This window comes from Caretta caretta, chromosome 1 (assembly GCF_965140235.1).
Source record: "Caretta caretta isolate rCarCar2 chromosome 1, rCarCar1.hap1, whole genome shotgun sequence".
NCBI lineage: Eukaryota > Metazoa > Chordata > Testudines > Cheloniidae > Caretta > Caretta caretta.
This window is the reverse complement of record NC_134206.1, coordinates 265,901,211-265,928,645: the sequence shown is the minus strand read 5'-3', so window position 1 is coordinate 265,928,645 and position 27,435 is coordinate 265,901,211. Positions and strand designations below refer to the sequence as shown.

The following is a 27,435-nucleotide window of genomic DNA, read 5'->3' as shown; positions in this document are numbered from 1 at the left end:
TTCACTCAACCTCATCTTGTCATGTAAATGCACAGAAGAGAGCTGTCTTGGGTGCCTCATAGGTCTGAGTCTTCTCTCTCTTGGGACTATTAACGGGATTTGAACAGGGCTTGGCATAAGGAACCTTCATGAGCCAGAAGGAAAAGAGAAAAGACCATAGGAAATCTCAACATTACGTCAACTGATAAAGACCAGGTGAATGCATAGCGATTGAGACTGGAGTAGAGGAGAAACTGTCATTTAAAAGACCTAGACCATTTCTTTTGGATATCATTTTTACAAAATTTATTTTAAATTTGGAGCTATTACTTCCGATATGTTCTCGCCTTGGTTCTAAATTACTGTCCTCCAAACTGCCGCCTGTGTCCGATGAGTGATCCCAGCTCTGGGAAAGGAAAAGAAAGAATATTGACTCATATCTGAGTGTAAATTTCACACTGCAGATTTGTTGGAATTCAATTTATGACATTAAAAGAGAAAAGAGCAAAACATCCATAAGAAAGAGAGGGCAGCCCCCTCTTCTGGCTCTGTGGGAGTTCAACATCCTGTAGAAGATCTCCTGTGGACTCTGGGATGACAGCTGATCTACTGAGCTTCCTGCTGTTGCTGATCTTCTCCCTGCTGAGGCTGACGAGAGGTGAAAAGGTTGTACTTTATTTGAAGCTGTGAAGTTGCTCAGAGAGTGGCTGCTCCAAAGCCCATTGTGGATGATGGCTGTATTTCCATTCTCTTCAGTGGGCTTTGAATCAAGCTTAGCATGAGAACTACTTTGCTTTCACTTGCTGTGTACCATTTCTCACCTTCTCTAACCCTTCTGATTGCATTGTTAGAAATGCCCTCCGTTTTCAAGTCACGTTTTCCCAGGGAATGTTTGTGGTTGAACATCAAGGAAATGGCCAATCAGTACAATCTTTCTTAGATGGTACAGAGATGTTCTTGGTAATTTCTCCATCCCATGTGACTGCGTTTGGGATTCTCCCAAAAAATATTTAAGATACTCTGGGTAGAGAAGTTGTGTCCCAAAACAGTGAGGTCCATGCTGTTAATTCCACTGGCCCAGTCACTGCATTCACTTAGGGGCCCTTTTCCAAGTGAGGGGTGAGGATGAATGTTCATGGTGAACTGAGTGTCTACTTGTAGTCAGCCAAATATCAAATAACTGGATATAATGTTTAGCCAAAGCCCACTTAAAAACCCAACAGTGAAAAGAGCAATCAATTATATTATCACATGCATTATATTGATGTATGATTACAGAAGGTTTTCAGGGATAAGAACCACTATCAACAGTTAATCAGCTTTCAGAGTAACAGCTGTGTTAGTCTGTATTCACAAAAAGAACAGGAGGACTTGTGGCACCTTAGAGACTAACCAATTTATTTGAGCATAAGCTTTCGTGAGCTACAGCTCCGATGCATCCGATGAAGTGAGCTGTAGCTCATGAAAGCTTATGCTCAAATAAATTGGTTAGTCTCTAAGGTGCCACAAGTACTCCTTTTCTTTTAGTTAATCAGCTGTACAACCACACAAACAGAATACACTAGATATTATTTTCTGTTATAGGGCCCAGTTATAATGTATATAGTATATTGTATATCGTAGCGCCTAGGAGCCCCAGCCACAGACTAAGACCCCATTGTGCTAGGCGCTGTATAAACACAGAACAAAAAGGCAGTCCCTGCCTTAAAGAGTTTACAATCTAAGACAAGAGATAACAGATAGATACAGACCTGGAATAAATGGAAACAATGACACAATATTGCTGAACCATTGTACACAATCTGTACGAGCGGGGGAACGGAGGAGAGGCAAACAGAGGGAGTTTGCCTGGGGGCAGTTCCCACAGAGGTTTTTGCCTTTCAAGCTTCTGTGATCAGTAAATACAACATCTGAAGAGGCTCTTAGAAGGAAGACAATATGGATAGTGAGTGATCAGCTGTTGTGATCTGCTAAGGATGTGCCATGTTTGTCTTTCTCCCAGAGGATAGAAGCAACTTTTTCTGTATGAAGTGCAAGCTGATCTCCACATTAGAAGAGAAGGTTAAAGGACTAGAGACCCCAGTATCTAGAGGCAGATATGCTGGAGGGTAGGGATAGGGTTCAGGGTGGCCTAGACAAATTGGAGGATTGGGCCAGAAGAAATCTGATGAAGTTCAACAAGGACAAGTGCAGAGTCCTGCACTGAGGATGGAAGAATCCCATGCACCGTTACAGGCTGGACACTGACTGGCTAAGCAGCAGTTCTGCAGAAAAGGACCTGGGGATTACCGTGGACGAGAAGCTGGCTATGAGTCAGCAGTGCGCCCTTGTTGCCAAGAAGCCCTAATGGCATATTGGGCTGCATTAGTAGGAGCACTGCCAGCAGATTGAGGGAAGCAATTATTCCCCTCTATTTGGCATTGGTGAACCTGCATCTGGAGTATTGTGTCCAGTTTTGGGCCCCACTACAGAAAGGATGTGGACAAATTGGAGAGAGTCTGGCGGAGGGCAATGGAAATTATCAGGGGGCTGGTTCACATGACTTATGAGGAGAGTCTGAGGGAACTGGGCTTATTTAGTCTGAGGAAGAGAAAAGTGAGGGGGGATTTGATAGCAGCCTTCAACTCCCTGAAGGGGGGTTCCAAAGAGGATGGAGACAGGCTGTTCTCAGTGGTGGCAGATGACAGAACAAGGAGCAATGGTCTCAAGTTGCAGTGGGGGAGGTCTAGGTTGGATCAGGGCATCCCAAGCTATTCTAGGGCCCTATGCAGCCCCCCCTGCTGGGGGGGGAGGCCTCCGTGGGGGGGGGGTGGCTGGCCCCAGGCTGCCCCGCGGGGAGGGGCTGGCTTGGGGAACAGGGGGGAACCACCCCCCAGCACTCACCGGCGGCGTGGCTGGGGCTAGACCGCTGCACTTCCTGCTGCCGGTAAGTGCAGGCCCAGCCCTACTGCACTCCTCAGGGGAGTGGGGGTGGGGCCAAACCGGGTGGGAAGGGGCGGGGCGGGGCGGGGGTGGGAAGAGTCGGGGCAGGACGGAGCAGGGATGGGGGCTTTGGGTCAGGGGTGGAGTGGGGACAGGACTGGGGTGGAGCAGGGGTGGGAAAAGGTGGAGCAGGGGCTGGAGCAGCGTGCAGTTGCACAGCGTACCAGGAAATGTGGTGCCCCAAATCTCCTGGTGCCCTACGCAGCTGTGTACTTTGCATATGGATAAGGACAGCTCTGGGTTGGATATTAGGAAAAACATTTTCGCTAGGAGGGTGGTGAAGCACTGGAATGCGTTACCTAGGGAGGTGGTGGAATCTCCATCCTTAGAGGTTTTTAAGGCCTAGCTTGACAAAGCCCTGGCTGGGATGATTCAGTTGGTGTTGGTCCTGCTTTGAGCAGGGGGTTGGACTAGATGACCTCCTGAGGTCTCTTACAACTCTACGATTCTATGATTCTAATATTGATCAGCATGATAGGCAGTGATCTCAGCACACCAACAACCTAATCATTGTCAAGTGTTAGCTTGCATGATTAGTCCAACCAGCTCCATTAGGATGAATAATATGAGTACAGACTGTTCATGTGGTTTAGGATTTGTAAGATGTGGAAGATATTTTGTTAATAATTTGCTATGGGACTGTTTTTATCCCACATTATGTAAAAAGCCCTGCAGATAGAACATCTACTTTGATGTAACAGGGCTAGAGCTGGCTGAAAAATTGATTTTCATGCTATGAAAAATCATGAAATTTTGATATTTGTTTTGTCCTGAGCCAGGACAAAAAGCCAAAATTTCAACATTTTTCACATCATGAAATTCCAGAACAAAAATACCTCTTTGTTTTGGTTCAATCAAAGCATTTTGTTTCAATTTCAATGCTTTTTAAAATTTAAAATACAAAATAAAGTAAATTTTGACATGAAAAATAAAAAGTTACCATTCTGAAAATGTCAAAATGTTCCATTTTGACATTTTCAAAACATTTTTTCTAATTTTTTCACTCAACAAAATGTCATTGAAATCAATATGATTTTGTGAACAATTTCAGTTTTGGTGAAAGGGCATTCTCCAACAGACAACTGTTTTGACAAAAAAAAAAAAAATTGCAGCTAGCTCCAAGCAGGGCATCAGGAATAAATTCACCTCTCTAGTGCACTCCCACAGCATTGCACAATTAACATATTGCATTACAGGTTCCTACACTTGCCACTGAAGCACTTGCCAGGCAGAGTTAGGCTACCGGTGGTCCACCCGACTACCTTCATCCACCTACCTACCTTTCTCATTAAAAGGGAGTGGAGACACTGGAGATATAGTTACTTTTGTTCATTAAGGGGGCTTCTTCCACTTGTCAGAGCTGAGATAAATTGCTGCACCTGGGTCTTTGTGCAATTGAACTGGCAACATGCAGAAAGCCTCATGAGTAATGTCCTCACTGCACCCAATGCAGGGAACACAATGTGAAAGGCAACCTCAGAGCCATAGCTCTGAGCTGAGTAGCCCCTCACCGCAAGTTTCTGAGTCTGTCTAGAACCTAAGTGAGTATTCTACCACCTCCTAGACCCCAAATCTATCTGAGACCAAGTGAATGTTCCTTTCTTCAGCCCTGTCACTGTGTCCTAACCTCATATCCTCTGGCTATTGCATGCATTCCCAGCCTACCTATGAACACTCCTTAGGCCTCCAATATTGAGCTTCATGAAGTGAAACAATGGTAGTATCCTGGTCAATATTCTCTCACAGGGAAGCTGGTACAAAAATGAGCAAGGTTGCATATGTGCTGTTGACAAGCTCAAAATGACAAGCTGTTGACAAGCTCACTGTGCTGTGAGCTTCTAATGCACCACCGTGCACTCTGGGATCTCTGTAGCAGGACAAAAATAGTAGAGACAATCTGATTTATTGACATACATATACACACAAACTAACAGGGTCCCATTCTTGAGGATAAACATGTATTACCTTTATGTTGCAGGCCGTGTCCCACATTCTTATGGATATGGCACCAGATTCCTTTGATGACCAGTACCAGGGTTGCTGTGAGCAGGTAATGGAAGAACTGGACCGAGGAGACTATTTCCAAAAGGAATTGGGTAATAATAAGAACTATTCCAGCATCTGGGAGAAAGCAAAGCTGGTCTGGTCAAAAAAGCCAATGGCTCTGCTGAGGGAGATGCAGGAGAATCACGCCGTAGCCCTCATGGCTTACACCATGAACACCTCACTGCACTCTGATTTGAACTGGGCTGTCTCCAGAGCTGGGAGATCCCCAGAGCACTACAGAAACAGCTTCCCTTTCAAATACCTCCACTTCTACCTGACTACAGCCATTCAATTGGTGAGGAGATGGAAGAGTGGCATCACAAGAAAAAAGTGCTACCAGGTGCACCGGGGGGTAAAAGGCCTGTATTTTGAGGCTGAGTTGGGCACCAAAGTGCGGTTTGGCCGCTTCACCTCTACTTCACTCCTCCGGAAGGAAGCACAGAGATTTGGGAATGAAACAATATTCACCATGAAGACTTGCTTAGGGGCAGTTGTGGAACACTTCTCCCACTACTTCTATGAGAGGGAGGTCCTCATCCCACCCTATGAGATATTCCAGGTCAGAAACTTCAGCCGAACACCAAGTGGTAACCACCTCTATCTGTTCTCTGTGGGAAATTACAGCCAATACAACTGCCAGCTCCTGAAAGGTACTGTATGTAGAAACTCTCATAATGGAGACCCAGGGTGGTCTTGACAGGCACCTCTGACAGCTCACCCTGCTGCACCACATCTCATGTTTCAGGCCTAATGTCTTCCCTGGGGCAGAGGAAGCCAGGAGTGTCTTATGATTGAGTGTGCACTGTCATGTGTTTTCTGGCTGCTATGAAAGGTGGTGTTGGTGGAGGGATGAAAGTGGACATTTTGTAGTGTATAGGTTAAAGTTCTAACAGAGACTGCTTGCTAAGGAACCTGAGTCTAACCAGGTGCCCTTCCTTCCACGCTTCCATTACTCCCACCTACATTCCCTTGGCAAAATCCCAGCATGATGCTGGAAATAGCTGCCAGAACTGCAGAGCCATCTACAACTGGGGTCCCAATGTTGCTAACAGTGGTGAAGATTAAACAGAGTTAGCAACAGTCAGAGGTTTTGGAGGGGTTATAAGAATTACAGTCTGGATGACATTTAATTGACAAACAGCTGGAAAACTTGCATGTGGATCGGAAGTCCTGGCTGGAGCAGGCTGTGGTTCCTTACCTTATTGGAGAGTGATGTGCAACGTACTTATTCAGTGGGCTCTTAGTTTTCGTCCCAGGACAATAATGGTCAATGCAACCTTTGAGCACAGAACACCATTCAGAAAATGAAAGCAACTGCCTAGTACTAAGACAAAATAGTAGGTAGACTTGAAGCACAGACTGCTTCTGTTCATGAAGTTGACAGCACAGCAGCAAGTTGCTGCTCCAGTGCAGATCTCAGTCAATAAGAAGGGTCATAAACATTCCTTGCTAAGTCCTTTCAGGACTGTGGTAGGGCAGACACCAAAAAAGGCAGCAATCTGCAGAGAGAGTGGCCTTTTCATAGTTCAAGTTGCAACCAGCTTCCATTATATATATATACTGGGCACAGTGTGTATGTTGCCTTCTGTAATTGGCATGTAAAACCAGTCTTTGTTTAGCTGCAATGATACAGGCCTGTGTTTTTGGAGGTATAGGACCAGAATTTTAGTCCCAGCTCAGCAGGCGCATGTAGTGCAGAATGGCGAGGCGAAGGTTTCTCAGTAGTTAAAGTTGCATTCACAATGCCATTGTAAGTCTGATTTTGATTCCTATTGAAACGCCAACAAAACCAAAAATCTGTCACATTTTTAGGGCTAAATCTTATTGTCAATTAGAGTGTATTCTGGAAATGCTGATTGAGTAAGTGGGTTTTGAGATTTTTTACTTTAATATGGTTCTGTAACAAGGTGGCAGATTTTTATTAACTGTGTTAGAATTCTGCATAAATCCGACGAGTAAATTCTACTTACTCATTGTGGCAGGTGAGGTTTAACTCCACCAGGATACAAAGGAGGTGAAGAGATTCTCTGGACAGAATTAGAGTCTTGGACAGAGAGGTCTCTGCAGGGAAACTTTAGAAACAGCCAAGACTGAGCTGAGATTTATGTTGTGCTATTATTCCAATTACCAATACAGTCAAACTTGAGGAAGGAATAAGTTTGGACTATTATGTTATGAATTCTGGGCAAATATTTGGTTTTGTTGTTGTTTGGTTTTTATAATCTGAACCTGTTCAGCAGAATGAGTGTGTTTATTCATTTAAAATATTTTATGAGGAAATACCAGTTCTAGGAAGGAGCTAAGTTAAGATGTGCATTGAAGCTCTAGGCTGAATTTCTAAAGAACAAATCTTTTGATTCTTTTGCAGCTTCAAGCAGCAAGAGCTGTATCCACACTCCTCCAGTCACTGCCTTTCTTTCTTGTGTGATCAGTGCTTTCTTCTACTCCACCAGACAGTGACTCTTTCCCTGATCACAGAAGGATTCATGTGCTGTGTAAAAAGGAATGAGTTATGGGTGCGAGGGATTTACAGTAACCAGCCACAGAGGTGACTGATGCTACAAGGTGCTGAACACCTCCTGCAATTTTCCCTCTAACTCCCCTGACTTCAATGAGTTAAGGGTGCTCAGAATTTCAAAGGAGGCGTTTAATCCCTAGCAAAATCAGGCTCCTAGGTGTACATTCAAAGTAGGGGTGTAAATAGGGTTTAAAAATAGTAACCTTTTAACCTATTAAAATTCTATTGGTTAAATGGTTAACTGTTAAGGAGTTCACATAGGGAACTAGAGGTAGGGTGGGGGGGGTGCTGCAGCACCCCCACGTTTTATGCGGGGCTTCGCTGCCGCCTGCACCCGGGATCCTGGCTGTCGGCCTGGGCGTGGGGCTCTGCTGCCTCCCTGGGCCCGGCATCCCGCATGCCAGCCCCGGGATTGGCATTCTGCCTGCTGCTGGCCCCGTGCCTGGCACTCCACTGCCACCGGTCCTGGGACCGGGACTTAGCTGCCTCCCTGGGGTCCCGACTGCCAGCCCTGTGCCTCTGCTGCCTCCCCACTCCCAGGGTCCCAGCTTTTGCCTCGCACCTGGGATCGACCCTGTGTGCATGGCTGGGAGCCGGGACCCCTGGCTTTGAGGGCAGAGGAGTTTAATCATTAACTGAAACCGATAAGACTGTACTTATTGGTTAACTGGTTAACCAGTTAAACTTTTACATCCCTCATTCAAAGTAGGAAGATAATAGGTCTGTGTGCATGCTGAAGAGCATGGCAAAGACTCCAGTCAATTTAGGTACCTAGTCTGCAGGGCTTTGGGTACAACCATACAGTAGGAACTCTTGAACCACTATTTGTATTCAGAGTAGCAGCCATGTTAGTCTATATTCGCAAAAAGAAAAGGAGGACTTGTGGCACTTTAGAGACTAACCAATTTATTTGAGCATAAGCTTTCGTGAGCTACAGCTCACTTCATCAGTAGCTCATGAAAGCTTATGCTCAAATAAATTTGTTAGTTGTTAAGGTGCCACAAGTCCTCCTTTTCTTTTCACTATTTGTATTAGCATTTCTTTTGCAGGTCTCAGTAGGTTCTCTTGAGTTAGTAGTAATACCACCCTCTGGTGGCCATTAAGAAAATACCTGCAAATTCCCGCAAAGGGAATTTACAGAAATTGTAGAGACTATTGGGTTGTGTCCATTTTAAAGAGAGGTTGATGTTATTAAATACATATATATATTTCTATTGCTCTGTTTTTCAATGTGTAATATCAGTGATAGAATTCACATCCCATACTGAATTCTCCTTCCCAGTTTAACTATGTTCTTTCCTAACTTTTAAAGATTAATTAGCATTCCTGCAAGGCACCAAGGCAGTAATCCTGAAATCCTCTAATCCCACAATAGCTATAGCATGTTAATGCAAATTTCCCTCTCATACTGCCTCCCTCCAATATGGCTGGAGGGACCACATCTTGGAGATGAAATTGTTTTTTAGCCTCTGTCCCATTTTGTCCTTGGACTGAGCTGAGACTACCAACCAGATGATAAATTGTGATAATTTAGTTGTGTAATGTAGACATCCGACCACCAAGTACTGAATTGAGATTCACTAGCACATTCTATATAGGCTACAAATAGCCATCAAGTGGCAACAATTTTCAGCCAGTAACTATCAACCTGAGCTGGCATGGAACTGGTGATCAAAAGGCAAGAAGTTCCATATTCTATGCACCATCCCCCTGACCTATGCACTATGCACAGAGCTAGTTGTCTATATTATAGACTTGAACTTAAAAGGGCCTAGCCCTTTGGCTCCCCACAAACTGCTGATTGATGAACAGCTGAATATAAAGAAGAAGTTGAGGAGAAAAGCTTTCTGCAATCTGTGGATGAACAGCACTATACAAGAACTAAATTCTATTTTTTATTCTCTTTGAAGTCAAGTGGCTGGCAGGTGCCCTTCTCCAGCGCACACCACTATGACCATGTCCAGTCTAGTCATTTTGCTCCTTCTATAGCCCAACACATTGGGTCTTTCAGCAGTTCAGCAAGTAAATCCTCCCTCAACCTACCTCACTCTATCTCCTGTTCAACTGAGCCAATAATTAGTTTTGTTCCTAAACTATGCAGTCAAATCCCTCCTCCAATCCACCCTGCAGTGTCCTTTCCTATCACAGATCTTCCCCAGCACCGCAGCTGGGATTCTCCCCAAACTGTCTAGGTGATTCACTTCTGTTTCAGCTCACTTGCTACACCCTTCCTCCATTTTAACAGCTGTGCATCACCTTTTCTCTGCCTTTAAATTTTCCTTGTGCATCTCAGGTGATGTATTCTTCCACTAACCTGTTCAATATGCCTTTCCTCCAGCCCATCAGCTGTGCCCCTTCTTTAGCTCACCCTGTTGAATCCTTCCCCTAAATCACCTCGCCAGGTTCTTCCTTCAGTTTGCTCAATGAACTCCTCATCAGGTCTGCTTTGCTAGACTCTTTCTAAACCTGGCCACCATGTTATTCCTCCAGACCAGGCATTACACACTTCAAAGGCAGCAAAGTCTCTTTTAGGTTTTATTTTGACTTCAGAAGAGAGTTACAGAAAACAAATTAGTTTCTGAGGTCATACGTAGGCATGAAATATGGAAAAGCTTCCACAAATCCCTTCCATCAGTTATGTTTCTCTGGTTTACTTGCCCCATCACAAAGGTTTCGTCCCCATAATAACACTTGCACTTATACAGCATCTTCCATCCAAGAATCTCAGAGTGGTAAATATTCATTCATGAATGTAGCCTCACAATGCTCCTTTATGGTAGGGAGAGAATATGCCAATTTCACAGAGAACCTGAAGCAAAAAGAGATTAAATGAATTGCCCAAAAGTTGCACACAAAGCCTGTGGCAGACTCTAAGGCCTGGTCTACACTACGAGTTTATGTCGGATTTAGCAGCGTTAAATCCGAATTAACCCTGCACCTGTCCACACAACGAAGCCATTTTTTCGACATAAAGGGCTCTTAAAATCTATTTCTATACTCCTCCCCTACGAGGGGATTAGCGTTGAAATCAACATCGCCTTTTTGAATTTGAATTAGGGTTAGTGTGGATGCAATTCGAAGGTATTGGCCTCCGGAAGCTATCCCACAGTGCACCATTGTGACCGCTCTGGACAGCACTCTGAACTCGGATGCACTGGCCAGGTGTACAGGAAAAGCCCAGGGAACTTTCGAATCTCATTTCCTGTTTGGCCAGGTGAGCTCATCAGCACAGGAGACCATGCAGTCTCAGAATCGAAAAAGAGCTCCAGCATGGACCGAACGGGAGGTACTGGATCTGATCACTGTATGGGGAGAGGAATCAGTGCTATCAGAACTACGCTGCAAAAGACGAAATGCCAAAACATTACAAAAAATCTCAGAGGCCATGAGGGACAGAGGCTACATCAGGGACGCAACACAGTGCCACGTGAAACTTAAGGAGCTCAGACAAGCGTACCAGAAAACCAAAGAATCAAATGGATGCTCTGGGACAGAGCCCCATACATGCTGCTTCTATGCTGAGCTGCATGCAATTCTGGGGGGGCCGCCACCACTACCCCACCCCGTCCATGGACTCCGATGATGGGGTGCTCTCCACCATGGCTGAGGATTTTGTGGATGGGGAAGATGATGATGAGGAGGACGAGCTTGGGGAAAGCACACAGCACACCGTTCTCCCCGACAGCCAGGATCTTTTTATCACCCTGACTGAAATACCCTCCCAACCCAACGAAGCTAGAGAAGGGACCTCTGGTGAGTGTACCTTTTTAAATATAATACATGTTATAAAAGCAAGCGTTTTTTAATGATTAAGTAGCCCTGAGGACTTGGGATGCATTCGTGGCCAGTACTGCTACTGGAAAAGTCTGTTAACGTGTCTGGGGATGGAGCAGAAATCCTCCAGGGACATCTCCATGAAGCTCTCCTGGAGGTACTCTAAAAGCCTTTGCAGAAGGTTTCTGGGGAGAGCAGCCTTATTCTGTCCTCCATGGTAGGACGCTTTACCACGCCATGCTAGTTGCAAGTAATCTGGTATCATTGCATGACAAAGCCTGGCAGCGTATGGTCCCAGTGTTTGCTGGTATTCAAGCAACATCCGTTCTTTACCTCTCTGTGTTATCCTCAGGAGAGTGATATCGTTCACGGTAACGTGGTTGATATAGGGGAATTTGATTAAGGGGCATTCAGAGATGCCCGTTCCTACTGGGCTGTTTGCCTGTGGCTGAAAAGAAATCCTCCCCGCAGTTAGCCACGCGGTGGGAGTGGGGGCCATTGGCACTGAGCTGTTCGCGTTTGGCTAGCAGGGATCTTCCCTGATACCAGCCAGATGGTGGGGGGAGGGGAAAAGCGATCATCCCAGAGAATTGGATCGGGGGAGGAGGTTAGTTTGGTTTCTGCTGCTGCACGTTAACAGGAAAACCACAGCACTAAATGGCAAACTCAACAGGCTTTGCTTGGTATGGGAAAGGTTCTGCTGTTATGAAGGTTGCAGAAGTCAAAAGACTATGGCTTACCATGGCCGCCTCCAAGCCAAATTCTGTTGCCCGGCCCTGCGTGTGTGATCTCTAACACCAAAGCCACAGGCACTCAATACAAGATGCAAAATGCGACTGTGTACCAAAATCACATGTGCTATGTAATGTGAATAGCGTTGTTCATCGTGAAAGAGTATAGCCATTGTTCTGTAAAATGTATCTTTTAAAATACTTCACTCCCTTTTTTTCCTCCAGCAGCTGCAAATGTTTCAAGCCTCCCTCCTCTGTCCCAAAGGCTATCTCAGATAAGGTGGTGAAAAAAACGCACGCGTGATGACATGTTCTCTGAGCTCATGCAGTCGTCCGGCACTGACAGAGCTGTGTGGAAGGACACAATAGCAGAATACAGGATGGTGGCCGATGAACGTGAGGAGAGGTAGCGGCAGGAAGAGCAGAGGAAGCATGAGGAAACGTTGGGGATACTGTGGGATCAAATGGACATGCTCTGGCATCTGGTGGAGGTTCATGAACGGCAGCAGGATCACAGACTGCCACTGCAGCCCCTGTTTAACTGCCCTCCCTCCTTCCCAAGTTCCATAGGCTCCTCACCCAGACGCCCAAGAACGCGGGGTGGGAGGCTCTGGGCACCCAACCACTCCACCCCAGTGGACAGCCCAAGCAACAGAAGGCTGGCATTCAAGAAGTTTTAAAGTGGCCTTTTCCTTCCCTCCTACCCTCTTCCCACACCCCACCCGGGCTACCTTGTGAGTTATCTCCCTATTTTTATAATCAATTAATAAAGAATACATGTGTTTTAAATGATAGTGACTTTATTTCCTTTGCAAGCAAGCTGTGATCGAAGGGGGGAGGGCAGATGGCTTACAGAGAATTTAGAGGCAACCAAGGGGGCGGGTTTCATTAAGGAGAAACAAACAGAAGTGTCACACAGTACCCTGGCCAGTCATGAAACTGGTTTTCAAAGCTTCTCTGATGCGTACCGCTTCCTGCTGTGCTCTTCGAACTGCCCTGGTGTCTGGCTGTGCGTATTCAGCGGCCAGGCGATTTGCATCAACCTCCCACCCTACCATAAACATCTCCCTCTTACTCTCACAGAGATTGTGGAGCACACAGCAAGCAACAATAACAATGGGAATGTTGGTTACGCTGAGGTCTGAGCGAGTCAGTAAACTGCGCCAGTGACCCTTTAAACATCCAAATGCACACTCTACCACCATTCTGCACTTGCTCAGCCTATAGTTGAACAGCTCCTGACTACTGTCCAGGGTGCCTGTGTACGGCTTCATGAGCCAGGGCATTAAGGGGTAGGCTGGGTCCCCAAGGATAACTAAAGGCATTTCAACATCCCCAACAGTTATTTTCTGGTCTGTGAAGTAAATCCCTTCCTGCAGCTGCTTAAACAGACCAGAGTTCCTGAAGACGCAAGCGTCATGAACCTTTCCCGGCCATCCCACGTTGATGTTGGTGAAACGTCCCTTGTGATCCACCAGTGCTTGCAGCACCACTGAAAAGTACCCCTTGCAGTTTATGTACTGCCTGCCCTGGTGATCCGGTCCCAAGATAGGGATATGCATTCCGTCTATAGCCCCACCACAGTTAGGGAATCCCATTGCAGCAAAGCCATCTAATATGACCTGCACATTTCCCAGAGTCACTACCTTTGATAGCAGCAGCTCAATGATTGCACTGGCTACTTGCATCACAGCAACCCCCACAGTAGATTTGCCCACTTCAAATTGATTACCGACTGACCGGTAGCTGTCTGGCGTTGCAAGCTTCCACAGAGCTATTGCCACTTGTTTGTGAACTGTAAGGGCTGCTCTCATCTTGGTATTCTTGTGCTTCAGGGCAGGGGAAAGCAAGTCACAAAGTTTCATGAAAGTGCCCTTACACATGCGAAAGTTTCGGAGCCACTGGGAATCATCCCAGACCAGCAACACTATACGGTCCCACCACTCTGTGCTTGTTTCCTGGGCCCAGAATCGGCGTTCCACGGCATGAGCCTGCCCCATTAACACCATGATCTCCAAATTGCGGGGGAACGCGGTTTTAGAGAAAAGTGTGTTCATGTCCTCATCACCACGCTGCCATCGCCTCCTCGCCTGGTTTTTCAGGTGGTGGTTCTGCATACACATACACGATAATGCGCAAGGTGTTTACAATGGTCATAACTGCTGGAGTGAGCTGAACGGGCTCCATGCTTGCTGTACGATGGCATCTGCTCCTGCTTGGGCAATCCAGGGAAAAGGGCACGAAACGATTGTTTGCCATTGCTCTGGTGGAGGGATGGGCAACTGACAACATGGCTTACAGGGTTGGCCTACAAGGAATTAAAATCAACAAAGGGGGTGGCTTTGCGAGAAACAGAATGGCCCCCTCAAGGATAGAACTCAAAACCTCAAGGATAGAACTCAAAACTGGGTTTAGCAGGCCATTGATTTCATGGAGGGAGGGAGGAGAAAATGAATACAAAACAAATCTGGTCTATTTCTTGTTTTGATCCACTTCATCTATCTTTATACATCTTGCTGGCAGCAGACGGTGCAGTACGACTGCTGGCCATCATCATCTCCTGGGTGCTCGGCAGAAGACAGTGCAGTATGACTGCTGGCCATCGTCTTCTGCTGGCTGCTGATTAAAAGACAGTGCACTGCCAGTAGAACTGAATCGCCATGAGACGAAACTTAAAAGGGAAATGACCTAGCTAAGTCACTCCCACGTTTGCCCAGGCACCCCTGACCTCATCGAGGTCAGTTAAAAGAGCACCCTGGACTACGTCGACGACGTCTACCAGTCATACTGCACTGTCTGCTGCCAAAAGGCAATTAACTGCTGCTGTGTAGCAATGCAGTACCACGTCTGCCAGCACCCAGGAGACATACGGTGATGGTGAGCTGAGCGAGCTCCATGCTTGCTTTGGTATGGCGTCTGCACAGGTAACTCAAGAAAAAAGGTGCAAAAGGATTGTCTGTCTTTGCTTTCATGGAAGGAGGAAGGGAAGGGGGGCCTGACGATATGTACCCAGAACCACCCGCGACAATGTTTTAGCCCCATCAGGCACTGGGATTTCTACCCAGAATTCAAATGGGCAGTGGAGACTGCGAGAACTGTGGGATAGCTACCCACAGTGCAACGCTCTGGAAGTCGATGGTTGCCTCGGTACTGTGGACACACTCCGCTGACTACATGCACTTAGAGCATTTGTGTGGGGACACACACAATCGACTGTATAAAACCGCTTTCTACAAAACCGACTTCTATAAATTCGACCTAATTTCATAGTGTAGACAAAGATTATTTTTCACTCTACCACAGATTATCTAGTTACTTCTCATCTCAAATCACAGTGATTTACTATTCCCAGTTGGTCGTCAGATGAAAATCCAACCATGATGGTTAACCTCCCAGTGACCAGTACTATCATAGCTTATTTTGAATGAGCTAATTCCTGTTAGATAGCCACTATAACCTGACCTGTCAAAATGAATTGTTGCTATCAGAATAATCTAAAAAGCTTGCCCAGAAAGTTTAAACACACTTGCTAAAACAGATACTGTTTCAGCATTTTGATTCTTAGACTTTTTTCCTGTTTACATTAGTTTCCTGTTGATTTTTATTGATCAAGTTTTTAAATTAACAAAGCAAGAAGACTTCACCTTGATGCCTTAGTGCAATGCTCAAATCTAGACACTAAAAGTGATTGCAGAAATTATTGTGGAATCAGAAATTAGCCGCAACTTTCTCTTGTTTCTTTGTGCAACATCCCTTGTTGTAAGAAAAGAAGGAACAGAAGCATATTTCTAAAAATGGATCACTGCAACTTGTCTGTTATCAGTGAGATATAGACCTCAGCCAGTTTAACAATGCACTGGAAAGATTCACAAGATGGTCTCAGCACTCTGACAGCCTCCTCCAGATAGTCTGCAGCTATTTTCAGAGTGTTTGTAGAAGCCTTTCCCCAAAGCACAGCCTGCAAGAAATTGGAAAATGAGAAGGCAGTTGATGGACCGCGAGGTCTAGATTCTTGAATCCTACTCCCAGAAGGGCTGTTCTCAGTGACAGTTGGGAGTATTTTGACAATTTCATTGTGGCTCATGAGAAGGTCAGCCACTTGGAGGGACAGGGCAGGGGAAGTCATTAGATGATGAACGGCAGACTCTACAGTCTCAGGGAGATTGCTGTGTTTCAGTAGCACGGCAGCGACCGGACCACCGATACTTCCTAGGATTCCCTTATAATTTTCATAAAGGTCCTTCACAACAGTAATCTTCTCCTGCAGAGAAGTGATGGGCCCAACCATCTTAGCATATAAACGGTGGCTGATGCTCTGCTGCACATCTTTGTCTTTCATTTCCACAACAGCCTGCATCTCTTTCAGAGTACTGATCAGGAGCTGAAGGTTCTCCTTAATGCTGAGGTTTTCCCTCACTGTAATGATGGGGAAGCTGGTGCCAAGGTGCTGATTGAGGATTCGAAATATTGTATTAGTGGAAGAGACATATATGTATATGAAATCATACAAAGTCTGGCTGGCTGCGAGCACCCTTTGTTTATCTCTCTCTGCACCAAAGATGGACAACATTTCCAGAGAAGAGATTTGACACTGGAAAACAAATCAAAAGACATAGGTGAGGAATCTAAGAGGTACAGTACCTGTATCCTGAGCTATAAATCTCTAATAATAATACCGTACACTTTTTTTTTTTCAAATCAGAACTACAGTACAACTCCTCCTAAATAGTGTAGCCTCCATTAGCCTCTACATTTCATGTGTCTTGTTTTCTGGGTCAAATGTAGAACTGATGTAAGCAGGTGCAACTCCACTGATTTTCATGCTTATACTAGGAATGAATCTGACCCTTTAAGTGTAAGCAGAAATGCGGAATTAAGAGTAGGAATGAGAACATTCCTCTTGAGGAAGAACAGATTAGCTATTTATTGTTAGATTTACTATAAGTCTTTGGGAAATAATATACCTGTCTTCATCCTCACTAGCTATAATTGTTTTGGTTAAATGTAACATTTTTCCCCCTATGTATATACTGTGTGCGCCATACAAAATTAGAGCAAGGTCCTCTGTGGAGGAAGCAGAAAGGTACTAGGTCCATAAGGGGCATTCTTCAGTCACAGGGCAGAATGGCTCAGGACTGGGAGTCAGGCACACTATTTCTTCCTTATTCTGGAGTAGTGAGCATCTGCTCAGCATGCACGTGTTGCTGAATGTTGTAATCCTGATATTCAACTAAGGTTATGTACACATTGCTTAGCCAGCATTCCACAGCTCTTGGTAGGTTGAGACACAAGCAAACTCACTGATTGGACTTCCATTTTATCATTCTTTTGACTGCTAGGGAGAAACTCTGCCCTACTTCTTGCACAGCGGTGGTGAAGGGTAAGAGTTTCTCCACCTCTGTTAGCCCCTTCTCAGTGCACAAGAGGGGAGGATCTAGCACTTGAAATGTCAACAAAAAAGATGGGCAAGCCAGACTAAATCTTTTCCCCAGACTCAAGAGCTCTGAAAGAGTTGTGATTAACATTCTTTAAACAAAAAAGTCAGATATCCCTGAATTTACTGGTTTGGGCTCTAAGTGGAAGTTCTGAAAAACCATGAGAAAGACCATTTGTGTGTTCTGTACTCCAGTAGAAACCACCAGTTATCTCCCAAGAAACTCTGTTCTCTTTACATTTCCAGTCTGATTTTCAGATTAATACAGTTCAGATAAGCATCTGAATTGGAAAGAAATGACGATTTTATGAGGTTTCTCCAGCACTAATTCAGATCTATCTCAAAAGGGCAGAAGGATTGTTGGATGTATTTCCTGCTCATGAAGGGCTCAACTCTGCTTCCTTTTAAATCGGTTGCAATTTTTCCATTCACTTCAGTAGGAGCAGAATCAGGCCTGAAATGTGTTATGTTCTTGTGCAAGATAATACAAGTTCTAACAATGACCTAAGAACTATTGGTAACAAAATGGAAACCAAGAAGAATTCCAAGCACTGTATCAGTGGCTGGCATGTGGGATTTACCAAGTCTTTATAAGAAAGAAAATATTTAAAAATATTAAACAAATCTTAAAATATTTACAAATATGGTATTTCCTAGTGTACATGGAGGAATAACTGTTCATTTCTTGTTAAATGATTGCCAATCACATTCTAACTTATAGGACGAAGACTCCAGAACAGAAGGATTAACACTGACCAGAAACTTTACAGATGTAGAAAAGGAGTACTTGTGGCACGATAGAGACTAACAAGGTGCCACAAGTCCTCCTTTTCTTTTTGCGAATACAGACTAACACGGATGCTACTCTGAAACCTTACGGATGTAGTATCAAGGAGTTGAATTTGGCAGGAAGTCCTGCACAAACTGGATGAATGCTTAAAGGGAACAAAGCTTAGGTGATGGTATCTCTATATCAGTCAGAGAAGAAAAGGCACATTCCTGCACCTCTATCCACTCGGGATGTGATATCATCAGGTCTTGCAATCTAAACTAGATGACCCTGGTCAGTACTTGAATGGGAGACTTTAAAATAAAAACAGAAATCAGAATGTTGCACAAAATTAGTGCTTATGTAGTTAGAATTCTCTCTCTGTGCTGATTTCTTGCACACCCAAAACTCTGATGTCAAGAGGATTTTTGTGCCTGATTCTCTATTGAACCAATGTCTCGTCATTCAGAGGAAAACCAAACTGGAAATTATGGATTAACCTTTCCTCACCTGGCAGTAGAACAGAGCTTTTCCTGCATTCTCAGAATGTATCCATTTTGACTTGAGGAAGGGTCTGTCAGTTGGTGTGGCCATGGAGATTGCATCTGACATGCAGGAGGTCCCTCTACCCAAAGTGTGATGCACGGCCATGAGTCTGTCTTTTTGTGAGACTCCCAGCATGGAGTTTAAATGGGATTAGTGTTGGAGTACAGGCTGCCCTGCTGTGACAGAGGTTTGTACTACCAAGCATATATTTGGTGGTATATACTCTTCTATTTGTGTTGGACTGCCCATGACTTCTCTTTTGGAATTCACAGATTTACAGCTACAGCAGAACATGTAGCTGTTTGTGATTATGTTTGCAGGGCACTCAAGTTTATGAAGTATATATTGTTAGAAATGTTTTTGATGGAACATGTGTTAGATGCATATGAATTTGTACTGTACCTGTTCCTTTCATAAACAGAAGGCTGCAGGTTCTAGGGTTGTGAATCAAATTGTTTTACCAACATGAAATAAACTAAACAATTTTAAAATTGAAAGGGGGACAGAGAAACAATGAGATGAGGCTGGGTATAGCGTCCAGAGAGCAGTGTTACACTAAAATAATCTACAAACCAGGCAGGCAACAGGACCCAACTGTAGCAACAATCCCTGCAGACCTAGGTCATCACATTCCACCAGAAACAGCCAGAGAAATCCAGTGAAAAGAGAATTTACTGTCCTGCACATCTACAGCTGATTACAGAGCTCTGACTAAAAAGCAGGTAGGTAGCCTTTATGATTTGCTGTGTAGAATCCCTTAAAAATATTTATGTTGGGCTGCAGAGGCTGACTTATAGTATGCACAAAGATTTAAATAAATATATATGGACAGCTTGGATATTGACTATAGGAGTAATATAACATCATCTGAAAAGTGTCAATGCCAAAGAGGGAGAGGGTTATGATGTTCAGAGGAGGTATAATAGGATAAACTGAAATAATCCTAGATTGGCCAGCAATAAAGAATATGAACTAATAGGCCTCTTCCACTTCTTAAATTTCTATTATACTAATAACATTCACAATAGTTGTGCTCCATTCAGCACATTTCATCCTCTCCAAATGTCTACAATACAGTACTAACCAACAACCTTTAACAGAGAACTCATTAGAGGGAAAGGACCCAAATACCACTCTGAGGAAGAAAGAAGTCTGTTCTGTTTTCCTTAGGCAGAATTGAAAAGAAATCATACCCGCTTTCACAAGGCTTTGTTTCAGTTCAGTTCACGGCTTTTCATCAAAATCACAAACTCCTAGTGTACATGAACAATACCTCCTCCATCCTGAAAGGAAAAAGAAGCATGAGTTGAAGAGATTGCCCTATTTATTTATTTTTTTTGACAGAACTTCAAAAGAAGTGCGTGAAGGAAATGCAGTAGATGTAATATATTTGGATTTTCATAGATCAGTGTAAATTTTCCACACAATGTTACTAATTATATAAATTCCAATTGGCTTGTGGCTGAACACGGTCACTTGGATCGAAGGCTGGTTGAAGGGCGACTCAAAAAATGATATATAACAATGCAACCTGCTGAGGAAGGGAGTGGCGTCTAGTGGAGTACCACCAGGTAGGTGACAGCTGATTCTAAATTGGCAAGTGTTGCAAAAACTAGTAAGAACAGACAAATGATATGAAGGAGCCTAGTACTAGAAATAGCTATCTGAGCTACCATATCTTAGATATTTGTGAGGTGCCTATCATTGTATTATCTAAGCACCGATAACAAAATGAGTGGAAAAATGCAGGCTAGTACACAAAAATAACCCCAAACCCAGATTGTCAATGAGAAGGAGGATAATGCAAAAATAGAAACCAGAAAACCTATGCACCCAGGGATGAAGGTGAATCGCATAGTAGGTATGATTTGTTAATGTAACACAGAAGCAAAAAAGGCCAAGAAGTGTCAGGCTGCATGTAAAAAGGCAACATGTCTTGGGGCAGGGGAATAATACTCCCTTCTAGGGCAGTGCTAGAAAAATAGTGACAAACTAGAGACTGTTTAGACAAGGACAACACAAATTATTAGGGGGAAGCCTGTAGGGAAAGATTGAAAGAGCTAAAATGATATATTACAGCTTGGTTAAGTGATAACTAGAGCCAGATTCTGCCTAGCCTTTACGGTGGTTAGGCCAAGCAGCCTGTGCACTCAGGCAGAATGGCAGACCTTGCAGTCAGGGGAGCAGTGTCTGCTCAGTTCCTACTTTCCCAGGCACACAGCATTCCCAAAAGAAGTGTGAGAGAAGATGGGGCTATAGTACTCCCACCAATTGCACTGGAGCAGGACTGACACACAATGGAGAGAAGGTCGCTACCCACAAAAGGGTGTGGAAGTGGATGTGTTCTCTCCTGTGGCCAGGGGGAGTTGAGAGAGAGATTTTTTCTCTGAGGCAGGATGCCTCCTGGTGCTCCAACTAGGGCAGTGCAATTAAGCATCACCCCTTAATATGGACAGTGCCTAAACGGCATGCTCTAACTAAATTTGCAACAAGATAACCATCTTCAGATATTTGACGGATGGAGAAAATTTCTATGGTGATAGGGAAATAAACAGGAATACTGAGATCAAATTAAGAAAGCGAACATTTAGGTTAAATATCAGGGCAAAAATACACTGAGATATATTAGGTGATGTGGAAGGTAGTATAAGTTAGGCCTTGGCTACTCACAAAAGTTGTGCCATATTAAATATTCCGGTATAGTTAAAGCCATACATTCCCCTCTGTGGCTAATACTGGTATAAAGGTGCTTATTCCAGGATTACTTATTCCCCTTTGGGAACAGGAATTCTTAGGCTCTGTAGAATTCAATATATATTTTTTTCAATTTCAACAATATTGATTTTGATTTTTTTCAAAAAATGTTTATTCTTACAGTTACAGGAATGAAGGGGGGATAGGGTTGGGGTTAGGGCAGTGCTGACAGCAGGGCTACAGGGGGCTCCCTGTGCAGTCGAGGGGCCCAATACACCCATGCATAAGGTGTGAGGGATGCTGTGGTCCTGGCCAGCCAGAGCAAAGATCCCTGGACCTGCAAGGAGGACGAGGCCCAAGCCACAGGGTGCTGCTGAACAGTTTCTGCCCCGGATAACCTCTGCACTTCTGGCTGGTGAGTGAGTGGGGCCAGGACAGTAGGACTGCAGAGCGCTACCTCTATGAGGTAGCTGTGAGGCCGGTGACACCCCATCTCTGTAGGCGCAAAGTGCGGGGAAGGCTGTAGTCCTGGCAGGGCAGAGCAGAGACCATTGGCCAGGGCTGCAAAGAGGAGGATGAGCTCTCAGCTGTGTGGGGGAGGCCACCCTACTTCTGAATGGCTCCTGCATGGGGATGGGCGCTTGGGGGCAACTCCTCCTCCTTGCAGGCCTGGCTGGGACTCTGCTCTGTCCCACCAGAACCGCAGTCTTCCTCACACTGTGTGACTGCAGGGATTAGGTGTTACCGACACCAGCCTTGAAGTGGCGCAGGGAACCCTGATAGCAGGACTGCAGAGGGCTCCCTTTGTTGCTACAGGACCCGTGACGCCCGAATCCTGGAGAGGCCAGGTGCAGGAAAGGCTGCAGGCCTGTTGGGGCAGAGAAGAGACTCGCAGACCCAGCACTTCCAGCTGGTGTGACAGCAGGGCTGTGACAGCGGGGCTGCAAAGGGCTTTCTTCACTGCCACAGAGCCAATCACACCTGATCCCTGGGGCCACAGGGTGGGGGTAGGGGAGGGGAAACTGCACATGCGCTGTTACCAATGGCTATTTTTTCATTGATTTCAGTGCGTCAGCTGAAAGAAATGTTTAGCAACATCTATCCCTTGTTATCCAATCCTGCCAAGCCTAACTATACTGCTACATGGCACCTTTATACCAGTATAATTGTGTCCACACTCGTGGTTTTACTGTCATAACTATTTTGGTAATGCGAAATTATTACACTGATAGAAAAACTGTGTGTAGAACAAGGTTTTGACTTCGACTTTCTCAGATTCCCTTAGACTTATTTTATACCAACTTGCTAATATGTGAATAAGTGTAAGGGATTCAAGTCAGTTTAATGTATGGACCAAAGAGCCGGAAGAAGGAATAAGCTACAGGAAGGACAGGCCTACTTTACCTTAAACATGTGATAACACTGATCTGTGAGCTGCGTTTTTTGATACACTCCTCTCTTCTAGACCATTGGTGGCATGATTTACACCTACTCAAATTCCCTTGCAGTCAGTCAGATTCATTCATTGGGCTAAATTCAAAGGTGATGTCAGTTCACAATGCTAAGCAGGTAAAAGTTTAAGGAAGTCTATTGTGGTGTAATGTATATGTTGGACAGATACAGAAGTTGTAAATTATGTCATTTTAAGACTACTTCAAGACAAATTGAGTCACACCTCTGGATTTGACTTGTTGGGTCTAAAGTGAATCACTGACCTAGAGGCTCTGTATCCCAGTTCCCAATGCAATCCAGTCCCCTTCTAGTGTTCTGGGTTTTAAAGATGGTAACAAACCTTATTTTTCCTCTCTCTGTAGCTCTTCTCTGAAGAATGGCTCTGAGTGACCTCCTCTACCCAGATAACCCGAAGAGACGTCAAGAAGTGATCCGTCTGCACCAGGAGCTGCTGGACTGCATGTTGGTTAATTTCCATGCCACGGATGAACTGATTGCAGTACTGAATGCACACTTGGGGTGTACAATTGCCCAGATTAAGATGGAAAAGGGTGGCACAATCAAGGAAAACTGTGACATTATCATCCAAGCCATGAGTGAGATCCAACAGGAAGTATGGAAGATTGACAAAAAAATGAAGGAAATGCTGGAGCCAATGCTGTACCAAAAGCTTTATGATATCAAAGAGCCAGAGATGGAGAAAATTGCAATAGCACACAAAGCTTTTTCGATTGTTCTAGGAGAAGCTACTTCCATTGCTGGTATGGTAGCTGTAAAACTAATCGGCTCAAATATGATAATTATTGCTGTTAATAAGCTGGTCACTCTGCTAGCCCAGATTGGTGCTTCTGTTCTTGGAGGTATTGGTGTTGCCATTCTTGGGCTAGGTATTGACATGATCCTCCAGGCCATCCTGGGAGCAGTTGAGAGGGATCAACTTCTGGGAATTGTTAAAAGTTATGAGGAGCATCTGGTCGAATTTAAGGCAGCCTCAGAAAAATATCAGCGTGCCATAACTGAAGTAACATCTATGGTGAAATGTAAAATTAAATGAATGGCTTTTAATGTTCTCTCTGGCTGTCACAATGACCACACCAGTTATGCTTATATTAACTTTTCTGATTCTTTATGGTAGAGTGAGTGCTCTTACTTCTTTTTTAGCAGCACATAAGATAGCCATGAAAATGGGGGCCTTGATGGCTCAGGACATTGGCACAGAAATATACCAATAGGTAATTAGTTCAAGCCCACTACAAGTAGGTAGTGTATGACAGTACCTGCTCCAGAAGTATGGTAGCTTGTGTGAACCAAGTTGGTTATTTCCAATCCACTTCCAAATGCTCAAAGTACAAAAATCATCATCATCATCATAACTATCACTAATTTCTACAGTCTGGAAAAAGGCCAGGTTAACATGAGACACTTTTGCTGGATTAGTAATGTCAGTTAGGGACATGATTTTTAAATGACATTTCTATACCACAAGAACCCTAGTGGAGATGTAATTATACTGGCAATAAAATAAAATAAAATAAAATAAAATAAATGTTTTTGCTGAAATAAGATGCATCTACACTAGGAGGGCTTGCTGCTATAAGTATATTGGCAAATCTTTTCCAATGTAGATGCACCTTATTTCAGTAACCTTTATAGGGGAAGATCAAAGAATATTTAACTGCCATTTCCTGTAACTATTGGACCAGTTTGGTGGAGCCATCCAGTGCCCATCTTAAAATAAATTCTAATCCTGACAGATTTTGGTTTGGAAAATTCCCTAAACCCTGTAGTAAAGAGAAGTTGGCTCTAGTATTCCAGGGGGGTTTATCTACAGTATCTCTTACTATACTTTTTGTATCTTCATTATGGCCCTGCTCCTATAAACACACATGTAATTAACCTTGTGTAAGTGTGTAGTCCCATTAGGGTCATTGGGACTATATACATGCAAAAGTGTTTGCAGGATCGTTGGCTTATAAATCATAGGACTTGTTATGCTATTTTATTTTATTTTCCTTTAAAGTGATTCACATGATAGTGATGTGAGCATACGGAGGGCTTGTTCAATACCGTTCTGAGTTTCATACATCATTACAGGAATAGCACAAAATTAAATGTCCTTAACTCACATATTTTGTAAACAAAAGGCTAGAGCAGAAAGTTTGATTTGTATTCTCTCTCTTTCTCTGACATGCTGTGATTTGTTTCTTTGCTTTGTTCTTTGCAAAAAATTGTAATTTAAAATGAATTAGAAATATACATTATAGGTTTTGAGAGTTCTCCTCCCTGTGTGTGGCTGATTTAGTGCATATGTACGTGTTCCTTCTATCTCAAAAATCAAACCACATCTACATAATTCACAGTACTTACTAAGGGAAAGATTACAATCTCTATTATAGGATGCCGTATATAAATTGCTCTGCATATATATATTATCATTTATAGATCAGTGTTCATCTCACGCTCCCCATCATTACCTGGCCCGGGCCAGGGAAGCTAATGATCCAACCAGCAGACCCAATTCGGTGATGAAATCTGGTCACATGCCACCTGAGGCACGTTGTGCATATGCTAAGAACAAGATTCCAGGGCTGTACACAGGTCCATCTTTTCATACTCCACAAATATGATATTGTTACCAAACAATTCAGAAATATTCATTAATACTTAACAGTGGTTTTCTATAATAGTAATAACTGGCTCATATCTGTGAATAACTACTATTTTGGGGACATTGTAGCAGAGTAGCTCCTTCTCTTTTCATCCCCTTCCCATTCTCTTTTTCCACTTTTTAATCTTTTCTTCTCCCTCTATCTCCCCTCCTTCTCTTTAAATCCCTCTTCCCTTTTCTCTCTTGTCCTTCCCTTTTCTAGGTCTCATTTTCTCTGTAGGCTGCAGCCCTAGAAGACAATGCAGTTGTGTACACTTCAGTTTGTCTGATCCATTCAGCAAAAGGGCATTGGGAGGACCTACAGACACACACCTAGCAATCTATCTCGGGAGACAAACCCCCATAAACCATTAGGAAATCCCCAGTAAAAATTATAAAAATGTAAAGACAAAGAAAATTTCATTCACCTTTCTATATTTCCTTGACAATGGTGGGAAAGAAGGAAAGACAAATCCACTGGGGAAGGAGAAGGGAGAAGAGGGTGCTCATCTCTGTGAAATACTCCTATCAGAGGTTGTGGCAGGCAAGCTGTCCCACAGAATACGGAGCATGGGGGCAGTGACCTCACAGAGGCCTGTGGCAGGTCAGCAGTCCTGCATGATCCAGATGAGGCAGCTACCTCACAGAGGTATATGCAGATAAACCAGACAGGAGGAACCTTGTGCTTTACCTTGAAACAGGCTAAAGTCAACTGTAAATTAGCCCAGACATTTACCAAATTCTTCTTTCTAAATCCAACAAAAGTATAATTTGGGTGGTTATTTTTATTTGTAAGGGGACTGTTGGCCCCTTACTAAAACTTAATGTTTTTTTGGGCTGTGAAAAAATGTATGCCCTGACCACAGTAGTTAGGTCAACCTAACCCTGGATGGAGAGGAAGGAAGGAAAAGTCATTGGGAGAGAATGAAGAAGGGACAAAGGGCATATGACAGAGATTGGAAGTACCTGTGGGAGGACTGGGGAAAAAAAAAAGGATGGCGATTATAGTTGTAACCACTAGGATTTTATTTTTTGGTAAAATTTTCCCCATGTTGCTATTAGTTCAGCTTCCCTATTAGCAGCAAAGATGAGAGCAGATCAGGGTACAAGTGGCTACTAGCATTTAAAGCATCCTGCCATATAACAGTACTGCCAAGTCTTGTAACATTTGGTGTTTTTCTTAAAGTCCCAGCTCCTGAAAATGTGTAATTATGTAAGAATTTCAGCTTTAAAACAAAGAAGGCTTTAGTGCTCATGGCTTCGGAGGAAAGGATGAAAAAGTTATTTAAGTGCAGCATAAAGTTCAAAAACTATAAGGCAAATAAAAAGAACCCAACATTTTATATTTTAAACCAATCTCAAGATTTTTGGGGGTGTGGGAGAACTGACTCATGATCCTTGACTGGGTGGAGTTGGTAATATGACATGTAGCTACATTTAGCTTGCACCAGGGGCAAGAGAGGGAAAAAAGCACATGTGGGCACTGGAAGTGCTGGCCTGGAATGGGCAGGACATATTAGGCGGTAGGAGCAGAGAAGGGAGAAATCAGAAGCGCAGGAAACCAGCAGGAGGCCTATCTGGTGCCTGCAATTTAGGCCTGGTCTGCACTAAAAGGTTAGGCTGACCCAGTTGTGTCACTCAGGGGAGTGAAAATCCACAGCCCAGTGTACACAGCCCTAGGTCGATGGAAGAAATCTTCCCTGGACCTCGCGTCTCCGGAGGTGGATTAACTACGCTGGCAGGAGAACGCCTCCGATCGGCGCAGCCCGTGTCTACACCGAAGCTGGGGCTGGCTGGATTAAACCAAAAGCACTTTCCCCTGGTGCGAAGGGCCAGAGAAGCAGAGGACTCAGCGAAGCCCGG

At 44.2% G+C, this 27,435-nt stretch overlaps 2 protein-coding genes across 5 annotated transcripts; both read left to right on the top strand.

Moving 5' to 3' along the window:
* On the top strand, nucleotides 1–23,376 carry ART4 (ADP-ribosyltransferase 4 (inactive) (Dombrock blood group)). 4 transcript variants are annotated; one of them, XR_007354528.2, is made up of 4 exons: nucleotides 1–637; nucleotides 4,940–5,657; nucleotides 7,376–11,278; nucleotides 12,256–12,819. XR_007354528.2 is itself a non-coding variant. In XM_048835365.2 (3 exons), exons 1-3 carry the CDS (start codon nucleotides 574–576, stop codon nucleotides 23,296–23,298), a joined length of 801 nt encoding a protein of 266 aa, XP_048691322.1. In that variant the 5' UTR covers nucleotides 1–573; the 3' UTR covers nucleotides 23,299–23,376. The 4 variants fall into 4 exon arrangements, 1 of the variants encoding a protein (XP_048691322.1); XR_007354527.2 differs by having other exon boundaries at nucleotides 1–645; nucleotides 12,259–12,819; XR_007354526.2 differs by having other exon boundaries at nucleotides 1–645.
* SMCO3 (single-pass membrane protein with coiled-coil domains 3) lies at nucleotides 23,302–25,201 on the top strand. Its single transcript, XM_048835368.2, has one exon. It carries the CDS (start codon nucleotides 23,302–23,304, stop codon nucleotides 23,977–23,979), a length of 678 nt encoding a protein of 225 aa, XP_048691325.1. The 3' UTR covers nucleotides 23,980–25,201.
* Nucleotides 25,202–27,435: the final 2,234 nt, after the last annotated feature.

Bases quoted from the DNA above. Each gene is read 5' to 3' on its own strand.
- ART4 (XM_048835365.2), top strand. From the start codon at position 574: ATGACAGCTGATCTACTGAGCTTCCTGCTGTTGCTGATCTTCTCCCTG. The intron at 646-4,939 runs GTTGTACTTTAT...TTTATGTTGCAG, and splicing joins GGCTGACGAGAGGTGAAAAG to GCCGTGTCCCACATTCTTAT.
- SMCO3 (XM_048835368.2), top strand. From the start codon at position 23,302: ATGGCTCTGAGTGACCTCCTCTACCCAGATAACCCGAAGAGACGTCAA.